The 23,745-nt window shown below is 35.0% G+C and overlaps 1 protein-coding gene across 3 annotated transcripts in view; it reads left to right on the plus strand.

The window, feature by feature from the left end:
- Positions 1 to 372: 372 nt before the first annotated feature.
- The window catches only part of NT5C2 (5'-nucleotidase, cytosolic II), a 78,991-nt gene continuing 55,618 nt past the window's right edge, over positions 373 to 23,745 (plus strand). Inside the window, exons 1-2 of one of the 3 annotated variants that reach the window (XM_074373699.1) lie at positions 373 to 517; positions 16,864 to 16,988. In XM_074373699.1, the coding sequence (XP_074229800.1) occupies positions 16,888 to 16,988 (101 nt within the window). In that variant the 5' untranslated portion in view covers positions 373 to 517; positions 16,864 to 16,887. Of the gene's footprint in view, positions 518 to 8,457; positions 8,534 to 16,863; positions 16,989 to 20,895; positions 21,032 to 23,745 lie in introns of those variants that run through there. The other 2 variants (XM_010970972.3, XM_045507357.2) reach the window with 2 other exon arrangements.

Here is a 23,745-nt window from a genome sequence, read left to right on the forward strand (position 1 = left end):
AAAGCCGACACTTTTAGTCATCATTGGGATTCAAGCGTGGGGATTCAAGCGTGGTATGGGAGTCTGGATCAGAGGGTTTTTGAGGTCCGTTCGACTGGAAGACTTTGTGACTGGGAAAATGGATGTTCCCACCCGCCTAAGGGAAAGCGTTGGAGTGTTAGAGAGGTATTCCAGGGCCCTGCAGAAGGCCCAGGGCTGGAGACTTTAAGGACATGGAAGAGTTGTCAGCGTGCATCACCTCACAGCTCAGCAGCAAGCGATACTCTGTCGTTTGAAGATTCCCAGACCTGCACAAGAGACCAGGGCTCAGGTCCTCATGATGCTCCACTCCAGCAGCGCGGCCAGGGAGCGTCGTGGCGGCTGGGTTCTGCGGCGGAGCCGGGGGTCGGAACAGCGCTCCGGTCCCTGGCCGGGCGTGAGCCGGTTGGGCGGCGCCAGGGAGGCGGGGGCGGAGAGGGCGCGCGCCTAGGCGGCTGCGGCAGTTGCGCGCTGGGGTTGCTGCCGAGCGGTGAGGCTGGTGAGTGTGGCGGGACCTGGGGGCGGGAGGGAAGGAGAGGGAAGGCGAGGGAGGAAGGGAGGGTGCGCGGCCGAGCGCGCGACCTGGGCTTGGGGACTTTGCCCCTCACCCGGCCTCTGCGCCCCTCAGGCCCCTCTCGGTCCGAACGCCCGCCTGCGCGCCGGCGACCCCCGCACCAGCGTCTCCGCAGGCCCCCAGCCCCAGGTCGCCCCCTCTTCGGAGTAGCCCCTTCCTCCGCGCGGCGGCGACGCTCCCAGCCCCACGTCACGCTCGCGCCATTGTTTCCCGGTCGTCGGCTCCCTGGGACCCGCCTGACCCTCGGAGCGCGGCCCTTGGCCTTCGCAGCCAGCCTCGCCGCGTTCCGGCCGGTTGCCCTCACGCTCCCGGCTTTTCTCTCACACTGGTGGCAGCCCCCATCCCGCCTCTGGCAGGCACCCCTTTAGTCAGTTCTTCTTTTTTCCGGCCGACGCCGGGCTCCTCCCGTCCACACCTTAAGCCTGCTTTTCCGCCTTTATGGGCTTCCCGCCCCCTGCGTGTTCCCGGTGGACCCCGACGAACTCGCGGGCAGCTGTGGTAGGATGCGAGGTTGACGGTGTTGTAGCAAGAACCGCAGGAAATTGCAAACTGATTGCCTGCATGCCAGTTGTGTCGTTTGCAGCACTTCCTGGAAGGCTTACATCGAATTGCAAGGCGCCGCAAAAAAAAAACCAAAAAAACAAACAAAAAAAAAAACCGTGCTGGCCATTTTCCAATGGCTCCCAAGTCAGGGGCCAACTGTCCAGTGGCAGTCTATTTTTCTCCCTTTCCTGGGGATCCCTGAAGCTGGCGAGAGCCGAGGTTGATTGCAGATCTGAGGCCTAAACCATTAGTTGTCAGCGTGACGTATAAAGGGGTTTGACTCCGGTAGGCCCCAGTTTTTACAGGCAGTGGGTAGAGCTGGGTGTAAGATGCAGTTTCCCTTGCTGTCAGCTTTGGGCTGTTATTTTGAGGATGCATTGTAAGTGCGGCGCTCTGCAGTGACTAGTCACCATTATAGGTTTGTGTCTCTGTGTGTACGCGCGTGTGTGTGTCCGGGTGCGGAGAGGTTCTTGGTTGAACTGGACTTGTCTCACAATGTCTATACACTGTTCCTTTTGCCTCTTAAGGCAGCGGATGCAAACTCTGCTAACTGTAATGTGAAACTGTGCCGTTTACTGTGGAAACTTAATGTTATTGAGATCTTTTTAGATATTTACCACATTTTTCAACAATGGTTAGAACTTACCCAGATAGACATCCAGGTCGGAAGAGATTAAATTCAAGTAGGCACAGCTAGTTAGCAATTAAAAGCAGAACTCCACATGCTGGGCTGATGCAAACGCACACAGACTTTATTTCTGAAATGCATTTCTACTGCAGTATAAGCCACTGCATTTCAGTAGTATAGATTGCTGCATTACGCTCATCAACCCAGAATTTAGACTTAAGAATTTAATGATCAAGTAATCTGTAAAGTAAGAAGGCAGAAAGAGATGTTCTGCAAGGGGTCATTCAGTTCTAAGATTTGATTCCATCGTATGAAAATTTACAATCAGCTACAAGTTTCCAAAAGTTTATAATTGTAGGAAGATTTACATAGAAATTTACTTACGGTATCTGCAAGCCTTCCGAATATCAGGTATATTTTCCTAAACAAAGTCAAATTACAGTGGAATGTTAGAAGGAATGTTCATCTGTCTCTAGGCTATTTCTGCTGTTTAATGGGGGATAGAAAGGAGCACACAAAACGTGTTTTGTTTTGTTTTTTAAAGTACACCTTTTTATTGCTTATCTCTTTTACCAGAAGGCTTAAATTCAATAGTTAAAAAAAAAAAAAAAGAACCAACTTTATCGTGTTATTTAATTTAATTTATTTTTTTTGTCTCTGACATGCCTTTATTGCGGAGGAGTACACAGGAGATAATGGCGACCTATCATTTATGATTATGCTCTTTTCGAGTTCTTACGTAAATATAATTTTTATGTGGTAATAATTGCTGTGTACGTATTTAAAATTTTGAACTTACCCATATTTCGGGGATGCCCATGTATCTAGAGAATGCATCTACTTTTCATATGTCGAGGCTCTGTAACATGTTTTTATGCCCAGTAGTCAACAATGCCTGGCATACAGGCTCTCAGTAGTTTTTTGTTGAGTGAATGTAGTATTTTGAGCTTCTTAGACTACATCTCCAAACACAAAATGTTAACTATCACAGGGCATGTGTTAAATGACATGTAAGCAGTCAATACAAAGATAATGTGATTCAGGAGACGGCACCACTTATGTTTAAGGGCCTGAGTTCAAAAGTTTTGAGTCTGAGACCTGACTTGCCACTCACCGTCCATGCAGCCTTGGAGAACTCAGCCTTAGAGAGCCTCACTCAGTTTCTCTCACCATGAAAAAGGGAAAAATAGAACAAATTTCACAGAGTTGTGTGGGCAAAATGGGATAATTCCATTGAAGCAATACTGGCACACATTTAATTCTGTATAAATATAAGCTATCTTTTTGGTTCACAGTGGAGAGATTACGGTAGGTTGGTGCTATCAGGGAAAGTCTTATAGAGAAGGTGACTTGAGTGAGAGTATGGAGAAGATACAAAAGTGGATATATTAAGAGTTTAGTGAGTAGATTGTTCTCACTGAAAGGGTTTGGTAGAGTGATAGAGACAAAGCTGGAGAGAGAAATTCTGGGAAATTCTGGTAAGCTCTTTACAAGATACGCTGCATGCATAGAGCAGAATTAAGAGCCCTTTTTTATGAGTAGCTGATGTTCGTTTTGTTTGCTTTTTAGGTTCAGGCCTGAAAAGTTATTAATTTTAAGGAAATTGGTACCAAATTGTTATGCAGTGTTTAGGTCCTTGTCATTTGGCACAGTACATCTTATATGACTTTTAACCATTTGAAATTTGATTGTGTTGTATGATTTGTTACCAAAGTTTGCACTGGCTGTTTTTTCTTTCCTTTTTTTGTGGAAAACAACTTTAGCAGCAAACAAACAAACAAAAACAGCAAAATTGCCAGCAGAGCAGCAAAGCTGCTCCCTTATTCGGCAGAATACACAGAGGAACAAATTTGATTTGGAGAGTCTTGAACTATTTGTTCCTACCTTTTGTGTGTTTCTTTTGGTTGGGTAGCATTATCAATAGTGTGACGTAGAAACATCTGGTATGTTGCTTGGAAAGGGAAGACTGAAGTCTGGTGCCTGAAGTTTAATGGCTAAAAATAAATATGTAAAAAATACAATATAGAACATACGTATCAGTAAGTTTGTTGAATACAGTAAGTCCTATCCCGTATGCGGGTGCAGAACAGGGGGGAAGAACGTGGGGGTGACTGTAGGGCGCCATTTTACCCACTGGACTTGAGCATCCGGGGATTTTGGTATCTGCGAGGGCAGTGGGGTGGTGGTCCCAGGACCAACCCCGGCGGATACCGAGGGACCGCTGCTGTATACGTACGTTTCCGTCTAAAATGGCCAGTAATGTTTTTGTTTTTAACAGTCCTTGGTTCAGTTTAATGGGATTTCTTTAATGTTTTAGTTTAAATTTATTTAAAAACATGAAATGTTTCAAGCACACAGAAAATACAGTAATGGTCACCTTAGTTATAGACAATAATATTTACTTTTGTGGGTTTTCTTTTTCTTTTTTTTTCCATTTCCTAGTTGTGTAGTGCCTTTCTCTTTTCACTACGTTATATTTTTCAAAGAGATAAAATTACAGATACAGTTGAGACCTATATAAATCCTTGCTGGTCCTATTCCCCTCTCTTGCCCTCTCATGAATTCAGTAGTTATTATATACTGTAGTAAAAATATAATGGGAATGATAATCCATATAAGTGCATATACTCTTGTTTAATGTATTATGCACATGATTCTGCAACTTGTCTTTTTATTCAACATCGTTTTTATTTTTTAAGATATGATGGTTTTATGATAAAGCATCGATTAAAGAAGCTCATAGGAAGATTTTTGGGGGAGTACATTTAACTTCTTGTCTTGCCTGTGTTTCTAAATCTATCCCAATATAGGGGCTATTTTTTTAAATCGAGGTAACATATATTTATAACATGATACAAGTTTCACGGGTACAACATAACATTTCTACTTCTGTATACCCTCTGCTCACCATCAATAGTTTGGTTTCCACCCATCACCATACAGTTGATCCTCTTTACCCATTTTGCCCTCACCCCACCACTCCCCTTCTTGTCACTACTACTCTGTTTTCTCTGCAGTTTTATTTGGTTTGGTTTGTTCATTTATTTATTGTCTGCTTTTTATCGTCCACAGATGAGTGAAATCATATTGTTTTTGTCTTTCTTTGACTTATTTCCCTTATCTTAATATTCTTAACGTCCATCCATGTTGTTGCAGATGGCAGGATTTCATCTTTTTTATTGCTTAGTAATATTCCATTGTGTGTATGTCTACACACCACCCCCCCACGCACACACATCTTTTTATCTGTTGATGGGCACTTAGGTTGTTTCCATTCTTGGCTATTGTAAATAATGCTGGGATGAACATAGGGTTGCATGTGTCTTTTTTTAGATGAGTGTTTTAATGTTATTTGGATAAATATCCAGAATTGGGATAGTTGGATCATATGATAGTTCTGTTCTTAATTTTTTGAGGAATGTCTGTGCTCTCTTTCATAGTGGGTCTAATTTATATTCCCACCAACAGTGTATGAGGGTTCCCTTCTCTCCACATCCTCACCAACATTTGTTATTTCTGGTTTTTTGTTGTTGTTGTTGTTTTTTAAGTAATAGCCATTTTGTCAGGTGAGAGGTGATATCTCATTGTGATTTTGATTTGCATTTCCCTTTTAAGTAGTGATGCTTACCATTATTTTTATATGTATCCATGTTAGATATATCTTTAGTTCATTTATTTTAATTGGTCTGTACTGTTGATTTATATGAATAAACCAGTTTGTTTATGAATGTTTAGGTGTTTCTGACTTTTTTGCTCTTTCTGACTTTTTTACAATCAACAGTGCTGTAATAAACATTTTTGTCATCTTGTTTACATTTGTGAGAGAGAATTCTAAGCCTAGGGAATTCTTAGGTTGTAGGCTATGAGATTCTTTACCTTTATTAGATAAATCTGAATTATTTTCCAAAATACTAAATACAAAGTACCCATCAGCAGGTTGTGAGAGTCCCCATTTTGCCATATCCTTAACAACATTGATATTGTCAGACTTTTAAATTTTAAAATCAAATTAAATTTCATTTTAATTTGCTTTTCCATTTATTGTAAGGATTACTCCATTTACATCCATTTATTGTAAGGTTTTCTTTTCTGTAAATTGCTATTTATATCCTTCATTCTTTTTTCCTGTTGGCTTATTTGCTTTTCCGTCATTAGTTTGTAGCTTTCTTTATCTCTGTACTAATTCTCTCTTAGTTTTGCTATTGCAAATATTTTTTCAGTGTTTGGTTTCTCTTTACTTTTTGCTGTGCATAAATTTTACATTTTTATTCCAACTTTTTATTTGAAAAATTTCAGTCCTACAGAAAAGTGCATTGATAGTTCGATGAAAAACACTTACATATTCATCTGGATTCACCAATAGTTAACATTTTGCCACATTTACTTTTTTATTTCATATATACATGTTTTTCTTCAACTATTTAAAAGTAAGTTGCAGACATCATGACACTTCACCTATCAAAAGATACTTGAATGTTCTAATAACAAGGATGTCCTACAAAACTGCAGTAGTCATCACATTTAATATGAATGTAACATTATTATCTAATATACAATACATATTAAACAAATTTCTCACTTGTCCCAATAATGATGTATATAGCTATTCTCCAACCCTACACCTTGTCCAGTATCTAGTTAAAGATTATGAATTACATTTAGTTGCCTTGTCTCTTTAGTTACTTTTAATCCATAGCAGGTCCCCAGATTTTTGTTTGTTTTCATAATATTGATAAATTTGAAGAGTCCAGGTCAGTTGTTTTGTCAAATGTCCTTCAGTTTGGACTTGTCCGACCATTTCCTTGTGTTTAAATTCAGACTAAATGTTTTTTGGTAGGAATAAGATTTAAATTTTAGCATAGTCAAATTTGCCTCTTTTCTTTTGTAGTTTGTGTTAAGTGGTTTTGCTTTTTTTTTTCTAAAAGTTACGTGGTTTTGCTTTTTTTTTTCATATATTTAGTTTATAGATACTGTTTATATTTCCTGCTTAGTCCGCCTTTAATATAGTGTTCAGTTATTATTTTTGTCACACTTTTTTTTTCTACCATCGTATTTGTCATAAAATTACTTGGACAGCTTTTGTTATGTTCTAAATTTGGGCCAGAATATCAAAGAAGGTGAAAATTTTGAGTTATCTGAACAAGCTAAACGTGTAGAGGTTGAAACAGCTCAGGAATTCTGTATCAAAACTGTAAAAGTTTTAAGGTAATTTGTAAGAATTTAACTGGTATCATGCTGTGAATAAGACCAAAATGTAACTTAAGAGAATAAACATTGGAATCTTTCACAAATTTGAAATCGCTAAATGCCATATTTTTAGCCTTGAATTGTTTACTTTTGCAGTAGGTTTGATGAGATAATCCTATGTGGAACTAAAAGAAACCTATAGATAGTATATTAGGATACATAGATTGATATGAGAAAGGCGTGTGAAATTGTGTAGCCTTTGGCACTTAATGGCATTCTGAAGTTTTGACTGTAAAAGTAGAAACCTATTACAACGTTCCTCCAAACACAGAGTACTGCATTGTGCAGAGGCCACTGCGTTGTGTAGAGGCCACAAGTATTAAACACTGTGGGCTCTAATATTATAAATAGTAATTTATTAGCACTGTGTCAGCCCCTGTTCTTAGCACTTTGCATTTATTAATGCATTAAATACTTGTTCCAATTGTGGCCATTTTGGAGTAGAAGAAATTGAAGTGATTGTATAATTTGCTCAGTCATACACCTAATTCATTTTGGAACCAGGTTTTGAACTTTGTGTGGCTCCCAAATCTGCACTCTTCAGTACAAGTATAATTCTGTGACCTTGGTCAGATTATTTAAATTCTCTATGCTGTTTTCTTCTTCGTATAATGAAGATAACAGTACCTGTTTCATATGATTGTTGTGAGAAGTCAAGTAGATAAAATGTGTATAGAGCTTAGAATAATACATAAAAGAAGAGTGAGCTCTCAATAACTGTTAGCTATTATGTTAGCATTATTAAGGCACTGACTTACTCATATCTCTGAATTTTTACCAAGTAGGAAGACTAAGCCATGAATATGAATTTTTATACAAAAAATTAGAAATATCATGGTGATTATTTCTGCCTACCTGATTTTTATCTCTTTATTATTTTGGAAGAGAAAGGTAACAGCTAAAACAAAGTTGAATGGTGAGCCAGGAGCTTATTGATAAGAGAATGAGTTCTTTTTGAAATAAAGCAGAACTTTCTACCTGCCTTTTAATAGAATATTCAAGAATTATTACTAAAGGTGCAAAGTATTATATATTGGCTGAATGTAAAAATTGTTTGGCTCTGTTACCTTTATGCTTTTGAAAGACCTTAGAGGGAGTGTATAGCTAAAGTGGTAGAGTACATGCTGAGATCCTGGGTTCAATCCCCAGTACCTCATCTCAAAATAAATAAGCCTAATTACCTCCCTCTCCACCAAAATAAAATAATTAAATAATATGATAAATGAAAGACTTTTTAATTATAAGACCTAGTTAATTATAGCAATGTTTTGAAGAAATATAAGTCATACAGTGTTTCTCCCCTTATTCACAGTTTCAGTTACCTGTAGTCAACCATGGTCTGAAAATATTAAATGGAAGATTCCAGAAATAAACAATTGATAAGTTTTAGATTGTGTGCCATTCTGAGTAGCGTTATGAAATCTTACAGTGTCCTGCCTGGGACCTCCAGCCATTGGCATCGTCATGTCTCAGTGATCCTGGATCTCCCAAAGCAGATTATGCTCCCTCTGACATATCATCAGGTCAGTAGTAGCCTAGCACTACGTCACAGTGCCTACGTCATTCACCTTACTTCATCGCAGTATGCAGGCATTTTGCCATCTCACGTGGTCAGAAAAAGAAGGGTAAATGTAGTAGAGTAAGATGTTTTGAGAGAGAGAGACCGCATTCACATAACTACTCTTACAGTGTGTTGTAATTGTTTTATTATTAGTTATTGTTGTTAAGCTCGTATGTGCCTAATTTATAAATTAAACTGTATCAAAGGTATGTATGTAAAAGAAAAAAATAGTATATATAATAGTATATATAGGGTTCAGTACTACTTGCAGTTTCAGGCATCTACTGGGGGTCTTGGAATGTATTCCCCTGGGATGAGGGGGACCTCTTTACTACATATTATCAAGCCCAATTATTTAAAATGTTTTCTTTACATGCTCTCTTGTTCCTTTGTGTCAAAAACCGTGTTATTTTTGAAGATCTGGTATTACTCAAAACATTGAGTTGGAAGCAGCCTTGCAGATGTAGAACAAATACAGCATTCTGTGTGATATGGAAGAGGTAATGGAATTCTAGGAGTAGCAGCAGCAAAATGTTCAGGAGAATGTAATAAAATTCATGTCTTTTTTGTATATTTTTGGAACTTGAGGAACATATGAGATAAATTCATATTTTCCAGTTACAGTTTCAGACTAGAGAGTAGAGCATGCTGTTGCTTGAAGAAGAAAAACAAACTGTCCAGGCAACAGGTACTACATTTCTTATCTGACAAGATCTCTTCTCGGTTTTGTTATTTTCCATCAGAGAACAAGGAACCTTTTGTTCCGAGGCCTGGTGTTGAAAGCGCAAAATATTACATTAATCAGGCCAAGAATCTTTTGCGTTTCTGAACCAAGAGTAAGATTCCATGAAGATTTATTTAGAGCCGTAAAGGAAACTAGTGCAATAATATTCTTGCATTTTCAGGCTTACAGAAAAATTAGCTTCGGAAAAACAAAGAGCTCCAAGTGTAGAGGTTTAGGAGTTTATTTCTGCCTGTATGTGTCAAGACTGCTGTTCAGGGAACGGGGGATACAGCAGCGAACAAAACAAGTCTCACCCTTATGGAACTTACATTTTAGAGAAAAGGACTTGACAGTATGAAAACTGTCAAATAGTTTACGTCTGGAAGTGTAAATGTGCAAAAAAGAAAAATAAGGCAGGGTAAGAGGATAGGATAGCAAGTGTTAAGTGTGGATAGGTAAGTGTAATTTTATTAGTTGGAATTTGTTAGCCATCTGTATCTCTTGGTGTGCAAACTATGAATGTTGGCCTTTTACACAAAATTGATAGTACAACTTGGGGCAAATGATATGAAGAACTCGGAATGAAAATAAATGAACAAAAAGCTATTCCTCATGAATAATTTAAAAGATAAAAGTTAATGAAACATTTAACACAATTTACACATAACACACTTTTAAGGAGTTTTATATTTTGGGAAAATTGATATTCCTTCATCTTAAAATATTTTATTTATTATTACCTTCCACATATTACTTTTATGATTAGAAGGAACAAAGGTTACAAAAATACTTGTAAAGCTATATTTATTTCAAAGTGCTGTTCTTTGAGTTGGGGTGACGCTGTTAACGTAAATCACAGTGTCTATAGTTTTCAACACTATTATTAGATGAATTAATCTAAATTTGTATTTGACTTCCCTTGTTTTCCAGGGAATGTATTTGTAAGTAGGTTGGTTTGTGGTCTTGTTACAGGCGGTACACTTGACCGCAACATAACAATCTAACCAGCTAACTTACCACTATGCTTTTTTGGTTTTACTTGATCATCTGTCAAGGATTAGGGTTATCAGGGGCTATGTGTAAAATGTGCTTACTTAGTATGATACCAGGCATACAGATGGACGATACAGCTTTATGTTTTCTTTTTCCCTAAAGTAAACTAGTTTAATATGTGTAATATGCAGTTAAAGTTGTATTTATGAAAATAAATTTAAGGCTGGTGAGAAAATTTGAAGAAACCATTCAGAATTATCATTTCCATTCAAGTTTCAGAGCAGTGTTCATTAGAATGAGAATGGTTGATTACAAAACTTATGAATTCCTAGTTTTGTATTTAAAACACAAAATAAATTTCAATGAAGTTTAGTAAAACAGTGTGTTCATACTTACAGTTATAGTTACCCTGTTACCTATATTGACACACTTACTCCATTGAAAAATGAATATTTGGTTCAAACTGCCATGTGTATTAAACACTTTGCCTAATAGACCTGAGCTGCATACTGTGTTTAAGTGCTACTCATTTCTTTCCAAGTGAGCTACTGATTTGACCTGAAACAGACATTTAAAATGGCCTTGCTACCTAGGCTGCAGGTTGCTCACCAGGCTTATCCTGCAGCTTCAGTTACTCTTTACTTCCTGTTTTCAGCCGTTGCCTGGAGCTGTTGGGGCAGCTGGTTTCCCTTTCTTTGGGGGAGGGTGATGTTAGTGGTGAAGGGAATTATGCATGATTTGCCTATGAAATATTTTTAACATGTGAAACTAAAGTATTTTAGATGCTTAAGGGTTCATTTGGTGCTCTTCAGATACAACTACTTTGCAGGCTGGATATTTTATATTGAAACAAAGAACCGTTTCAATATAAACTGTACTATTAATGTTTGAAAGGAATTAAAATTAGAGCATTTTACTCAGTATTAGTCACTGCTGAACCTTACTGAAAAAACTGCTCTTAAGCTGGACACTGTAAATAGGTGACAAATGAAATGTTTACCTACTTACTGGGAACACTATCTGTTTCTCTCTCTTTTTTTTTTTTTTTTTTTTTTGCCAGATTATAACCATCTATAATTTTATTGTCACTATGAAAAATAGTTAAACATTAGATAGACTTACTCTGTGGATAGAGTCCGAAAGTCTCATAGTAATACTAAGGTGTGTTGAATAAGATCATAGGAAAACTGTCAAATAAGGAACTTTTTGAAGATAATGACTTAAGAAAATGTCACCTCACTCCTTTACCTCACATAACTATATAGAGTTCGTGGCAGATTTTATTTGATATTAGTGGTAATATAGTTACTTAATCATTTATGTTTACATTTTTAGTTGAATAAAGTTTTGTTTTACCTTTGCTGAGCCTCTGTTAACTTGAATTTTTAAAATAAAATGTATTTTGTTTAATCCATGTGTGATCCAAGAAAGTGCTTTGAAGTTTTCCTACAGCTTCTAGAAAGTCATTTTAAAAAAAATATGTAGGGGAAATCTTTTCTTACTCTAATTACTACCTCTAAGTTGTAAGGAAAGAGGGAAAAAAGCCCAAGTTTTTAAAAACAGCTTTATTGAGGTATAAATACATCTAACACAGTGTACATATTTAGAAGGTATAGTCAGTTTTGCCATATACAACTGTGAAACAGTCACCTTAATCAGGGTAATGAACCTCCTCCCCTCGCCGCCCTAGTTTCCTTGGGCCCTTCCCCGCCTCGCTCCTCCATTTTAGACAACCACTGATCTGCTTTCTGTCACTGTAGATTAGTTGGCATTTTCTAGGACTTTTTATAAATGGAATTATATAGTGTGCATTTTTTTGGTCTGCTCTCACTCAGTCTAATTTTAAGATTTATTCATGTTGTATATCAATAGTTCATTCCTTTCTATTGCTTAATAAATTCTATTGTACTGATGTACCACAGTATGTATCCATTCACCTGTTCATAGGCATTTGGTATATTTTCAGTTTCTGGCTATTGCAGACAAAGTTGCTATGAATATTCATGTACAAGTCTTCATATGGATATATGCTTTCATTTCTCTTGAGTAATTACTTGGGAGTAGAAAGATTGGGACACAGAATAAATAAGCGTTTAACTTTTAAGGAAATAACAAAGTTTTCCTATTGTGTTTCTGCCATTTTTATATTCTCACCAGCAGTGTGCATTAGAGTTCTGGTTGCTCTATACCCTCACCAAATTTGGCGTGGTCAGTCTTTTTTTTTAACTTTTTATTTATTTTTTTTTCTGGGGGAGGTGAGGTCATTAGGTCTGTTTATTTATTATAAGTTTTTTTTTTTTTTTTAATGGAGGTACCGGGGATTGAACCCAGGATCTCATGCATACTAAGCATGTGCTCTACCCCTTGAGCTATACCCTCCCCTGGCATGGTCAGTCTTAATTTTAAACATTCTAATAGGCATGTAGTGGAATTTCATTACGGTTGTAATTTGCATTTCCCTGATGATAACTGATGCTGAGCATCATGTCATGTGCTTATTTGCCGTCTATGTATCTTTCTGCTTTGTTTTTTGCCATCTATATATCTTTTCTGATGAAGCGTCTGTTCAAATATTTTGCCTATATTTTAATATTTGGATTGTTTGTCTTACTGCATTTTGAGAGCTCTTTATATGTTTTGTATACAAGTTCCTCTATCAAATGTGTGATTTGCAGGTATTTTCCTCTAGGCCATAGCTTATCTCTGCCTTTTCCCCCAGAGAGAGAGAAAACATTTTAATGGAAAGACAATATGAAAATACAATTTTGTTTTGTTTTGTTTATAGTCCTGTGTTAGCCATGAAAAGGGACCTTTAATAAGTTGAGTATGCAAATAAGATTGAAAAGACAATATTTAAACTTCCTAAGAGAATAAAATATTTTAAAATATTTTGCATCATTCATATATATGTAAACCATAATGTGCAAAACAGGTTAACATGGCTTGTAATGCTAACCTAGTAGTAAGTTGATTGTTCTGTTTTATATATCATCCCCTCACTTTACTGAGGTCTCTGAACAAATAATATCTTCTTATAGAGACATTCTAAGGTGTTCCTGTCTACAGTATGACCATTGTCATTCTTTATTTCTTCATCTTATTTATTTCACTTGTACCACATACTGCTTATCAGCACCTGACACAGTATTTTATATTTGGTTACTGTCTGACTCCTCCACTGAGATGTAAGCTCCACAAGGTTGAAAGTTTTTCTCTTTTGTTGTAGCTTGTCTTTTCTTTTCCTTAATGGTGTCTTTTGAAGAGCAAAAGTTTTAAACTTTGGTAGAATCTAATTTCAACTTTTTTTCTTTTAGCCATTGTACTTTAGGTTTTGAAACTAGAAAATTTTGACTAACCACAGCTCACAAAGATTTTCTCTTATGTTTTCTTCTAGAAGTTTTATAGTCTTAGATTTTACATTTAGGTCAGTGGTTCATTTTGAATTAATTTTTGTATATGCTGAAAGATGCCTGATTGTACTGACTAGGATAGAACCTCCAGTACAATATTGAGTAGAAGTGGTGAGATCACTGATCTTAGGGGGAAAACATTCAGACTTTCACCTTTTTAGTTTAACGTTAGCTGTAAGTTTTTGGTAGGTGCACTCTACCACTAATGTGTTTTAGTTTGGATAGTTTCTGTTGCAATGTCTTCAGGTTTGCTAATGTTTTCCTTAATGTCTAATCTGCTGTTGATCCTATCCAGCATATTATTCATCTCAGATATGATAGTTGTCATTTCTAGATGTTTGATTTGGGTTTTCTTTTTTAGTTTTTCGTGCCTGTACTTAACATTTTCAGCATTCTAGTTTTTTGAACATATGAAATATATTCAATTATAAATTATGTATTGAATGATGTATTATTTGAATTACATACTATATATTGAATTTTGTGCAGTTATAACTTTAGAGCTTTTGAGTATTAATTCCACCATCTACGTCATTTATGAGGTTTGCTTCAGTTGATTTTCTCCTCGTTAGGGATCATATTTTCCTGTTTGTTGGTTGCTAATTTTTTATTGGATGCCAGACATCATAAATCTTACTTAGTTGGGTACTTGTTATTTTTCTTTTACTATGTATATTTTTCTTTCTTTCTTCCTTCCTTTCCTTTTTTTTTTTTTTTTTTTTTTTTGATATGGTTAAGTTACTTGGAAGCAGTTTTATGCTTTCAGGTCTTTCTTTTGACTGCTGGGCAGGACCAAAGCAATATTCAGTCTAGATAATTTTGCCTTACTGCAGACACAAAACCCTTCTAACTGCTCTACTTAATACTGTGTAAATTATTGTGTTTTCCATTCTGGCTAATTGGGGCAGCAACCATTCCCAGCCTGTGTGAGCTTCAGAGGTTGTTCCCTCAAAACCCTTTGGCTGGTTCTTTTTCAGGCCTCTGCTGGTTTCCTCGCTCAGCCTCTTCTGTGCTAATCAACATGCAGATGAAAATTAGAGGTTTCACCTTCCACAGATCTTAATTTCCTAAAATAAAAAGAAATGCTTTTGTGAATACTGTTAGAGATTTTTAAAAGTTGAAATTCACTTAAGGCCTTAATAAATTTTATTTCCTTTGTTTTACTATGTGGACTATAAATATAAACTGCGGAACATGTGGAACTCAAGTTGAAGTCTTTCTTTAATGGCATGACTATTCTGATTTTCTTAATGCATTACAGAGTACAAATTCATTTTTGAGTCTTAAACTTATATAAGATATAGTCATGATCCTTCCTCCAGCCCCCATTTTCCCTCCAAAATCCTTGAAGTTCCATTGTAGTTCTCTACTTTCAAATTTTCTCCCTTTTTTTGGTCCATAAAATAGTCTGGATTTGCTATATGATTTTTTTTAAAATTAAAAACTCTCATAGTATATGTAGATTCAGTTATAATTGTCTAGCAGATAACATCTCTGAAGTTAATTTTATATTTTAGTATGATTTTCACTGGAGTTTTTTTGCCAGTATTTTGGTTCTATAAACAGTCTTTGGAAATCTTGATTACTTCAAAAACATTACAGATCTAAATATATATCCAAAACAATTGAAAACTGGTACTCAAGTAAATACATTGTTCAAATATGTTTATAGCAGCACTATGCACGGTAGCCAAAAGGTGGAAATAGTCCAAATGTCCATCAATGGATGAGTGGATAAACAAACCGGTACATACATACAGTAGAATATTTATTACTCAGCTGTAAAAAGGAAGGAAGTATCTGAAGCATAGTACAACATGGATTAAACTAGAAAACGTGTTAAATGAAAGAAGCCCATCACAGAAAGTCACATGTTACATGATTCTGTTTATATGAAATATCCAGAGTAGATAAACCCAAAGAGACAGAATTAGAATTGGTGGTTGCCAGGGGGCGGGGGAAATGGGGAGAAACTGCTTAATGAATAAGGGGTTTTACTTTGATTTTTTTTTATTGAGTTATAGTCAGTTTATAATGTTGTGTCAATTTCCAGTGTAGAGCACAATTTTTCAGTTATACGTGAACGTATATATATTCATTGTCGCATTCTTTTTCACTGTGAGCTACCACAAGATCTTGTGTATATTTCCCTGTGATACACAGTATAATCTTGTTTATCTATTCTACATATGCCTGTCAGTATCTACAAATTTGAGGGGTTTTACTTTGAAGTGACGGAAGTATTTCAGAACTAGATAGAGGTAGTGGTTACACAATGTTACGAATGTACTAAATGCCATTGACTTATTTGTTTTAAAATGTTTACTATTCTTCTGTAAATTTTACCTCAAATTATTTAAAAAGCTACAACTATGGTTTATTTAAAAATTGACTTAATGTCATAAACAATGTTAACATTTTCAAAATTGGACAGAAGTTAGAATGTAGATGTTTGGTGGTGTTGGTATTTTAATAAAATGTTAAAAAACTTGACTCTAAAAGGTTATTTTTCATCTTTATTTAAAACTGTTTGCAGATGAAAACTTCAAAAATTGAAGTGAAACTTAGAATAGTGCCTATAGTTACTTTCAGTAAAGACACTTAGCTGCTCACCTTGTTTTAGTTGTTTAATGAGATGAAATGTTTTAGTTTATTTCTTCTTTAGTTTAATCTTTAACACCAGCTGAAAGATAATTTATCATAGAAATATATAAAAGCATGATATAATTAGAAATCAGACATTCATTACATACATTTGTATTAACATTGACTGAGCTTAGTATGTTTATTAGAATTAAAATGTTGCTTACTTAACATATTTTGGAATATATATTAACTGAAAATTGTATGTTTTTACAAGTCTATGGTCTCAGTCCCTTTCTTAGAATTTAGGATTAAGGTTAGTTATTATTAGCAGTCATGCTTAATTATTTGGAAGTGGTATGTATGATTTTTCTGGATAAAAATTACTATATGAAATTACTTTCCTGAATTTACATAGTTTAGAAGTATTGGTATAATTTTTCAATACTTCCATATTCAATATATTTAAATAGATAATTATATCAGGCAATTTGCAAACTAGAGTTTTACTAATTTAAAAAAAATCTGATATAAATATAGATGCCAGCATTAATCTGTTAAATTACTTATTTTCTTTTCTAGAACTGAGCATACAATTAAAATAAAATGACAACCTCCTGGAGTGATCGGTTACAAAATGCAGCAGATATGCCTGCTAACATGGATAAACATGCCCTGAAAAAGTATCGGCGAGAAGCCTATCATCGGTAAGTGTTTTGCCTGTTTAATCCTCAAAACAACTGTGTAAAGTGGGCACATATCTTCATTTTACAAGTGATAAAATTAATGTACAGAGCAGTTACATAATTTACTTTAGATCACATAGCTAGTTCAGGCTTCAAACCCCATTCCGAAGTCCAGACTTTTAATTGCTAGTTCCACACTCCTGCTGCTGCTTTTTAAAGAAGATATCTTAGTGCTTCTTATGTCTACTAATAAAAATCCTTAAGAGCAGAAAGTCTTCAGCTGCTTGAAAATTGTGCCTTAGTTATTAAGAATGCAGTTCTAATTGCCATTTACCACAAACTGATTATAGTTTTTAAATAGATTTTTAGGATTGTGCCTACTGATTACTGTGTTAGATTGAATGTTGGTAACTCTGGGTATTAACAGTGTTTTCTCATATTGATTTAAGACTTTAAAATTTTCTCGAAATCATTTTTCCATTAAAAGTTTTAATGTAAGTTTTTTCAATTTATTTGGTACTTTTAATGGATTCAATTAAATGGCTCCTTCTACCTAAATTTTAAGTAGCTGAGATGCTTGGAAATAGGTGCTGCATTTAGGAATCATTTGTTTTTAGACAAATCAGAAATTTCTATTTATAGGAAAGAAAGGTCTGGGCCCTGCTAGAACTCTCTCTGCTTCCATCCTGGGAAAGCCAGGAGTAAGTAGAAATGCTGATATACTGGTACTGCTAAAAAGTTGCATGGGAACTCCAGGAAGTCTACCACAACTCATAATTACTCATTTGTTTCTGGGATGGTTAAACTAGTTTATACAGATAAATTTTTATAAGCAAACAAAGAAAATTCTGATTCTGTTTTTCTCTGTGTAAGAAAGCTAGGTCAGAATTGAGTAACATTTTAGTGATTTAGTAAGCATGATATTTTGAAGAAAATAGTTACTTGATATTAAAATGTTTTGAAAGTTAATTATTGTATCAGTAGTTTTTAAAGTAGGTTGGTGATTTTTGCCTGATGGCAGGTTACTAGATAGCATTTTCCCCAATTTGTTATTGTTTATGTTATAAAAATAACATAAGAACAAATATTATTATAAATACTACTTGTACTATAGAATAATATTTTGGAAACTATTATATCAAGAGAGAGTTCAAGATGAAAAATTAAAAATTGACTTCTAAAAGCAAAAAGCTTTATATTTAAATCATTTAATTCATAATATATACAAACTTTTGTCACTTTTAGGTGAAAACCACACCTTGCTGCTAACCTCTGTCACATACTTAGAAGGATGCAAAGGATGAACTCTGAATCTCACAAATTGTGCTAATTTTTGTACTCTGAGTTTAAAACATGAGTACTGTCTTTTCTAAAATACAGACCTTTTATTCTGCTTTTTCTTCTTGCTTGTTATGTTCACTAGGAACACTTGTTACTTCTACATTCTCGATTCAGTTTGGTCAGTTTGGTTTTATGTTCTCTTACCATCCAGAACAATTTCAAGTGTTTGTTGAATGGGTTGAAAAACTGATTCATACAGTGCAAACCATCCTTTCTCCTCAGTTTTCATTTAACACATATTTATATTTCACATAGTCCTGGAACTCAAATATATGACCTAAATTAAACACATGGGCTTACAACAAATCTTTAACTTGGCTATGTGGAATCTCCAAACTGTCCCACTATAAATGGTATACCCATTTACCTTGTTTTTGGCCTTCATAGATTTTGTTCGGTCGTTTAGTGGTACAGATCTATCAGAGAAAGAAAAATAAGCCATATTTATATTGGTAGTATACTTCAAGGAACTGAAACATTTTTATTGAACATTTGTACATAATTTTAATAATCAAAGTCCAAAATGCATACAACTGATCGACTTTAAAAATGAAAATGTCTAAGTTAGATATATTGTATGATTATGATGTAGCAAACCTAGGAACATGGTGAGGATGACAAAATACAAGATTATAAAACTGTCTCTGCCATTAGTTCTAAGCAGTGGAAAAGGAGTAAACAATTAGAGTCGGAAGAGCTGGGTTCAGGTTTTGTGATACTGAGATCCTGGGGAGGCCAGTTAGCCGCGTTGTGTGATGGTTTATCTTTAAAATGATGAGATTAACGCAGAAGATTTCTAAGATCTCTTCTTCCAATTTTAAAAATTCTGTGCTCAAGGGATATTTGTTGCTTGGAACTTAATAATTGCTAATCAGCAATTGCCTACTTGAGAGCTTAGGAGCCACACTACATGTTAGCGTTTTTAATCAACAATCCTCAAGTGAAAACAAGTTAAGTGTTTATGGGATAAACTCCCAATCACTTACCCAGCAGGTCATGATTTCAACCTTCATGGGAATTCTCTGGTGAATGTGTTTATATGAAGGAAACAAAGTATTTCATAACAAATTGATTCATTTCTATTAAGCAGAAAAATCTGCTGACTATGTAGCATTTCTAGATTTTAGGTTGCCGCTATTCCTTAAACTTTGGAAAAGTAAAAACATATCAGGTTCCAATCAAGATATGAAGACTCAAAATCAGTGGGTACTAGTGATCCTCTGCAGTGTGTGAAACATGTTGCTAGATGTGAAATGGGAATTAAAATGTAAAACAAGAATTTTTATGCTTATCTGTATAAATAAAACATATAGCATAGGCATTTGGAGGAGATGAAATATATAGAGGTGTTTTATACTTTTCTGTTCAATTATTTGCATAGTCTTTATGTTCATAAAGTATACGTTTGGTTATAATGTAACATTTATCAGTGGAAATAAGGGCTAAAATTATGCAATGCAGAGAGATCATCTAAGGAAACATAAAGTGTCCTAATTGTACCTGGTATATCACAGCCTGAGCACACTCTGATTCATTTGGAATGGTATTTCCTGGAAGATTTTAGACGGGCTGGGCTCCTTACATTCTTCATATAGTAGAGTGTCGTCTGAAATAATTGAAACAAAAGAAAAAGCGTCTTAAGGTTTTGAATTTTTAGATCATTTAAAACTTTTTTCCCCTTTTTTCTATTGTGATAAAGTACACATGATATAAAATTTGCCATCTTAACTGTTTTCAAGTATACAGTTCAGTGATATTAAATACATTTACATTGTTGTGCAGTCATCACCACTATCCACCCCATAATTCTTTTCATCTTGAAAAATTGAAACCTTATACCTGTTGAGCAATAACTCCATTCTCCTCTCACCCCAGCCCTTGGCAACCAGTCACCATTATCTTTGTCTTGATGATTTTGACTACTCTAAATACCTCATTTAAATGGAATCATACAGTGTTTGTCTTTTTGTGAATGGCTTATTTCACTTAGCATGATGTCTTCAAGGTTCATCCATGTTGTAGCATATTGCAGAATTTCCTCCTAATATTAAAAAATAGGTTTTTGATTTCTTGCAGGTGTTAGTGTTAATTAAATTTTTAAATAGAAACCATTTAGAGGAAACTTATTTTAGTTTCCTAGTTAAGGCAGTTTGTAGAGTATTCTGTTTCCAAGGCTTTTTATAAAAGACATTTATTGGAGTTGATAATTTATTATTGGTTAAGTTAGGCAGACTATGTTAATCATTTATGATAACTTTACATTTTATATGATACTTTAGAATTCCCTTTTAGAAGCTAAATATTTTTAATTAAATAATATCTAACTTCCAGCTTTTTTTTTTTTTTTTGGCTTAATATTAGGCTTCTAAATTTCAACATGGTCATGTGTCCTTATTAAGAAACTGGGCTTCAGAATGTATGATTTGTCTTCTATTTCCTTGTTATGGTTGTTGAGTCTCCTAGGTGGGGCTAATTATCAGGCCAAACCCTTCATTTGAATATGTTTAGCTATATGTTCAGAAGATAGGCTGAGCTGCTCAGATGTTATCGTGCCTTGAAGGAAGCAGTTTAGACGATTACCTCTGGAATAGTACCTTGTTTATCACCTAGAATCTGATAGTGATGAACACAGATCAGAATTTATATCTACCAGATCCAGGAATGGAGCAGTTAGAATTTTCATCTCCTCTCCCCATTGACAGTGCTCAGGATGCTGAAGTCAGGTATTTGCTTTTATCCTTTTAAAGTTTCAATGATTGTAGTATGAAGAATTTTTGTATTTTCTTTATGAACACAGCTTATGAATTCATTAGTGGTTTTTATCATGTTGAACTGAAATTTGATAAGTAATTGGGATTGTGAATTTTTGGTTATCCAATCTTTATTTTTAATTTAATTGTTTATTTTATTTATCTTTAAAATTTTGTTTGGGGAGGGTAATTAGGTTCATTTATTTGTATATTTTTTTAGTGGAGGTACTGGGGATTGAACTCAGGACCTCGTGTATGGTAGGCATGCACTCTTGCCACTGAACTGTACCCTCCCTCCTTGGTTATCCAGTCTTTTTCCTTATTTTGAAAGACATTGCAATCACTTTGTCTTTAAAGTTTTTTTGTATATTTATCTGAATTTTTTAATTGAAATTTTGGCCCTCAAAGTTATACCAGTGTTTATTTAAATCTGTTGAATAATAATTTACTCTCTAATCAAAATAAATTTATTATATATGTTTGAGTAGAAACTTTTGTGTATATATAGAACATTATTTTGTAATACCTGTAGCTTGTCACTCTAGTAGAATTAGAAATGTTTTCGATTTTTTTAACCTCAAATTAAAAGAGGTATCAGGTTTTATGCAGACAAAGACTACAGGTTGATAAATTTTAATTTGTTCGTCACTTAGCCACTATGGATAGGTCAAAACATTTGATCAGTGGAATACTATTCAGCATTGAAAAGAAATGAACTATTGACACACATAGCTTTGATATGTCTCAAGAAAATTATGCTGTTAATAAAGCCATCTCAAAAGGTTACATACTGTATGATTCCATATCTGTAACATTTTTCAGATGACAAAATTATGGAAATTGAGAACAGAGAGAGTAGTGGTTGCCAGGGTTTAGGGATTGGCATAAGTGGAGGGAGGGAGGTGTAGCTATAAAGCAGTAGCACAAAGAATCCTTGTGTTCGAACTGTTTTGTATCTTGACTCTAGTGGTGATTACAGGGATCTACACACACACAAATGAGTGCATATAAAACTGGTAAAATCTAAATAAGTTTGGCAAATTGTATCAGTGTCAGTTTCCTGGTTGTGATATTGTACTGTATGTATGTAAGATGTTCACATTGAGGGAAACTGGATGAAGAGTACAGGGGATCTTTCTGCATTATTTCTTACTACTGTATGTGAATCTACAATTTATCAACATAATAAGTTTAATTTTAAAAATTCTCTCAGTGCCATACCTTTTCTTAACATCATAGGTGTTGTGTGTTCCAGTTACAAATGCTCTTTATAATATGTAGTTAAACTACTTGATGGAATACAAATTCTCTGAACTTTATTCTTCAAAAAAAGATACTGGATCCCAAAACATTCTCAGTTTGTCTCCCTGCCACCATTCCCCTGTGCTTCTTCCCAAAAGAACGTACCTAAAAGTAAAATAAAAAAGGAAAGTGGTGGTGGTGGCAGCAAGAAAGAGAAAGAATAAAAGATAGCACATATTTGATTTAATGAAATTCTATAATAAGAAACTTAGGTTTAAATGTTATTCATATTTAGATAGTATAGTTCACGTTCAAGGATTCTTTTGGGTACGGCTTCTTTTATTAAGTGTAGTGTCTGAGAGAGAGATTCATCCATATTTTTGTGTATATCAGTAATTTGTTCTTTTATATTACTCTGTGACATTCCATCACATCAGCATACCATAGTTCATTTATTCATTTTCTGATGATGGACCTTTGAGCTATTTTCACTTTTTAGCTATTAAGCATAAAGTGCTACAGACTGAGAAAATATTTTTAAGTCACACATCTGATAAAGGGCTTGTATCCAGAATATATAAACAACTTTTAAAATTCAACAATATGAAAACCCAATGAAGAAATGGGCAGAAGACTGCCCATGTCACTACAGAAAATATATGGATGGCATAAAAGCACATTTGTAACATTGGGCATTAGGGAAGTACAAATTAAAACCACATTGTATATACTAATTACTAAAGTAATGTGACTAAAGTAAAAAATACTGGCAATACCAAGTGTTGTCAAAATTAGGAGCAATTGGAGCAATGAGGAGTAATTCTCATACATTGCTGGTAGTAAGGCAAAATGCTACAGCTGCCCTGCAATACAGGTAGTTTCTTATAAAATTAAAGATGCTTAGCCAATGATCCAGAGATCTTACTCTTGGATATTTGCCCTAGACACATGAAAACTTATCCTGACATGAAAAGCTATGCATGAATAATGTTTATAGTGTGTCTATCTATAATTGCCTCAAACAAGAGACACCCCAAATATCCTTCAATGGGTGAATACATAAATAAAATGTAGTACATCCTTACAATGAAATATAACTTGGGAAAAAGGAAAAAACTGTTGATAAGATGCAGCAGCTTGGATGACTTTCAGAGACAGAATGCTGAGTCAAAGAAGCCAATCTCAAGAGGTTTCATACTGTGTGAGTCTATTTCTCTAGCATTCTGAAAGGCAAAACTGTAGTGATGGAGAACTGATCAGTGGGTTCTAGAAGTTGTCAGAAGAGGGCAACTGTGACTATAAAAGGATAGCAGGGGGGTTTTGGGGAGTGATGGAACCATTTTGATTCCAGATTGTGGTGGTTATTATGAAAATCTAAAAATGTATTAAAATTCATAGACATGTACACCCCAAAAGTTTAATTTTACTATATTTTAATTTTGAAA

This window comes from Camelus bactrianus, chromosome 11, assembly GCF_048773025.1.
Source record: "Camelus bactrianus isolate YW-2024 breed Bactrian camel chromosome 11, ASM4877302v1, whole genome shotgun sequence".
NCBI lineage: Eukaryota > Metazoa > Chordata > Mammalia > Artiodactyla > Camelidae > Camelus > Camelus bactrianus.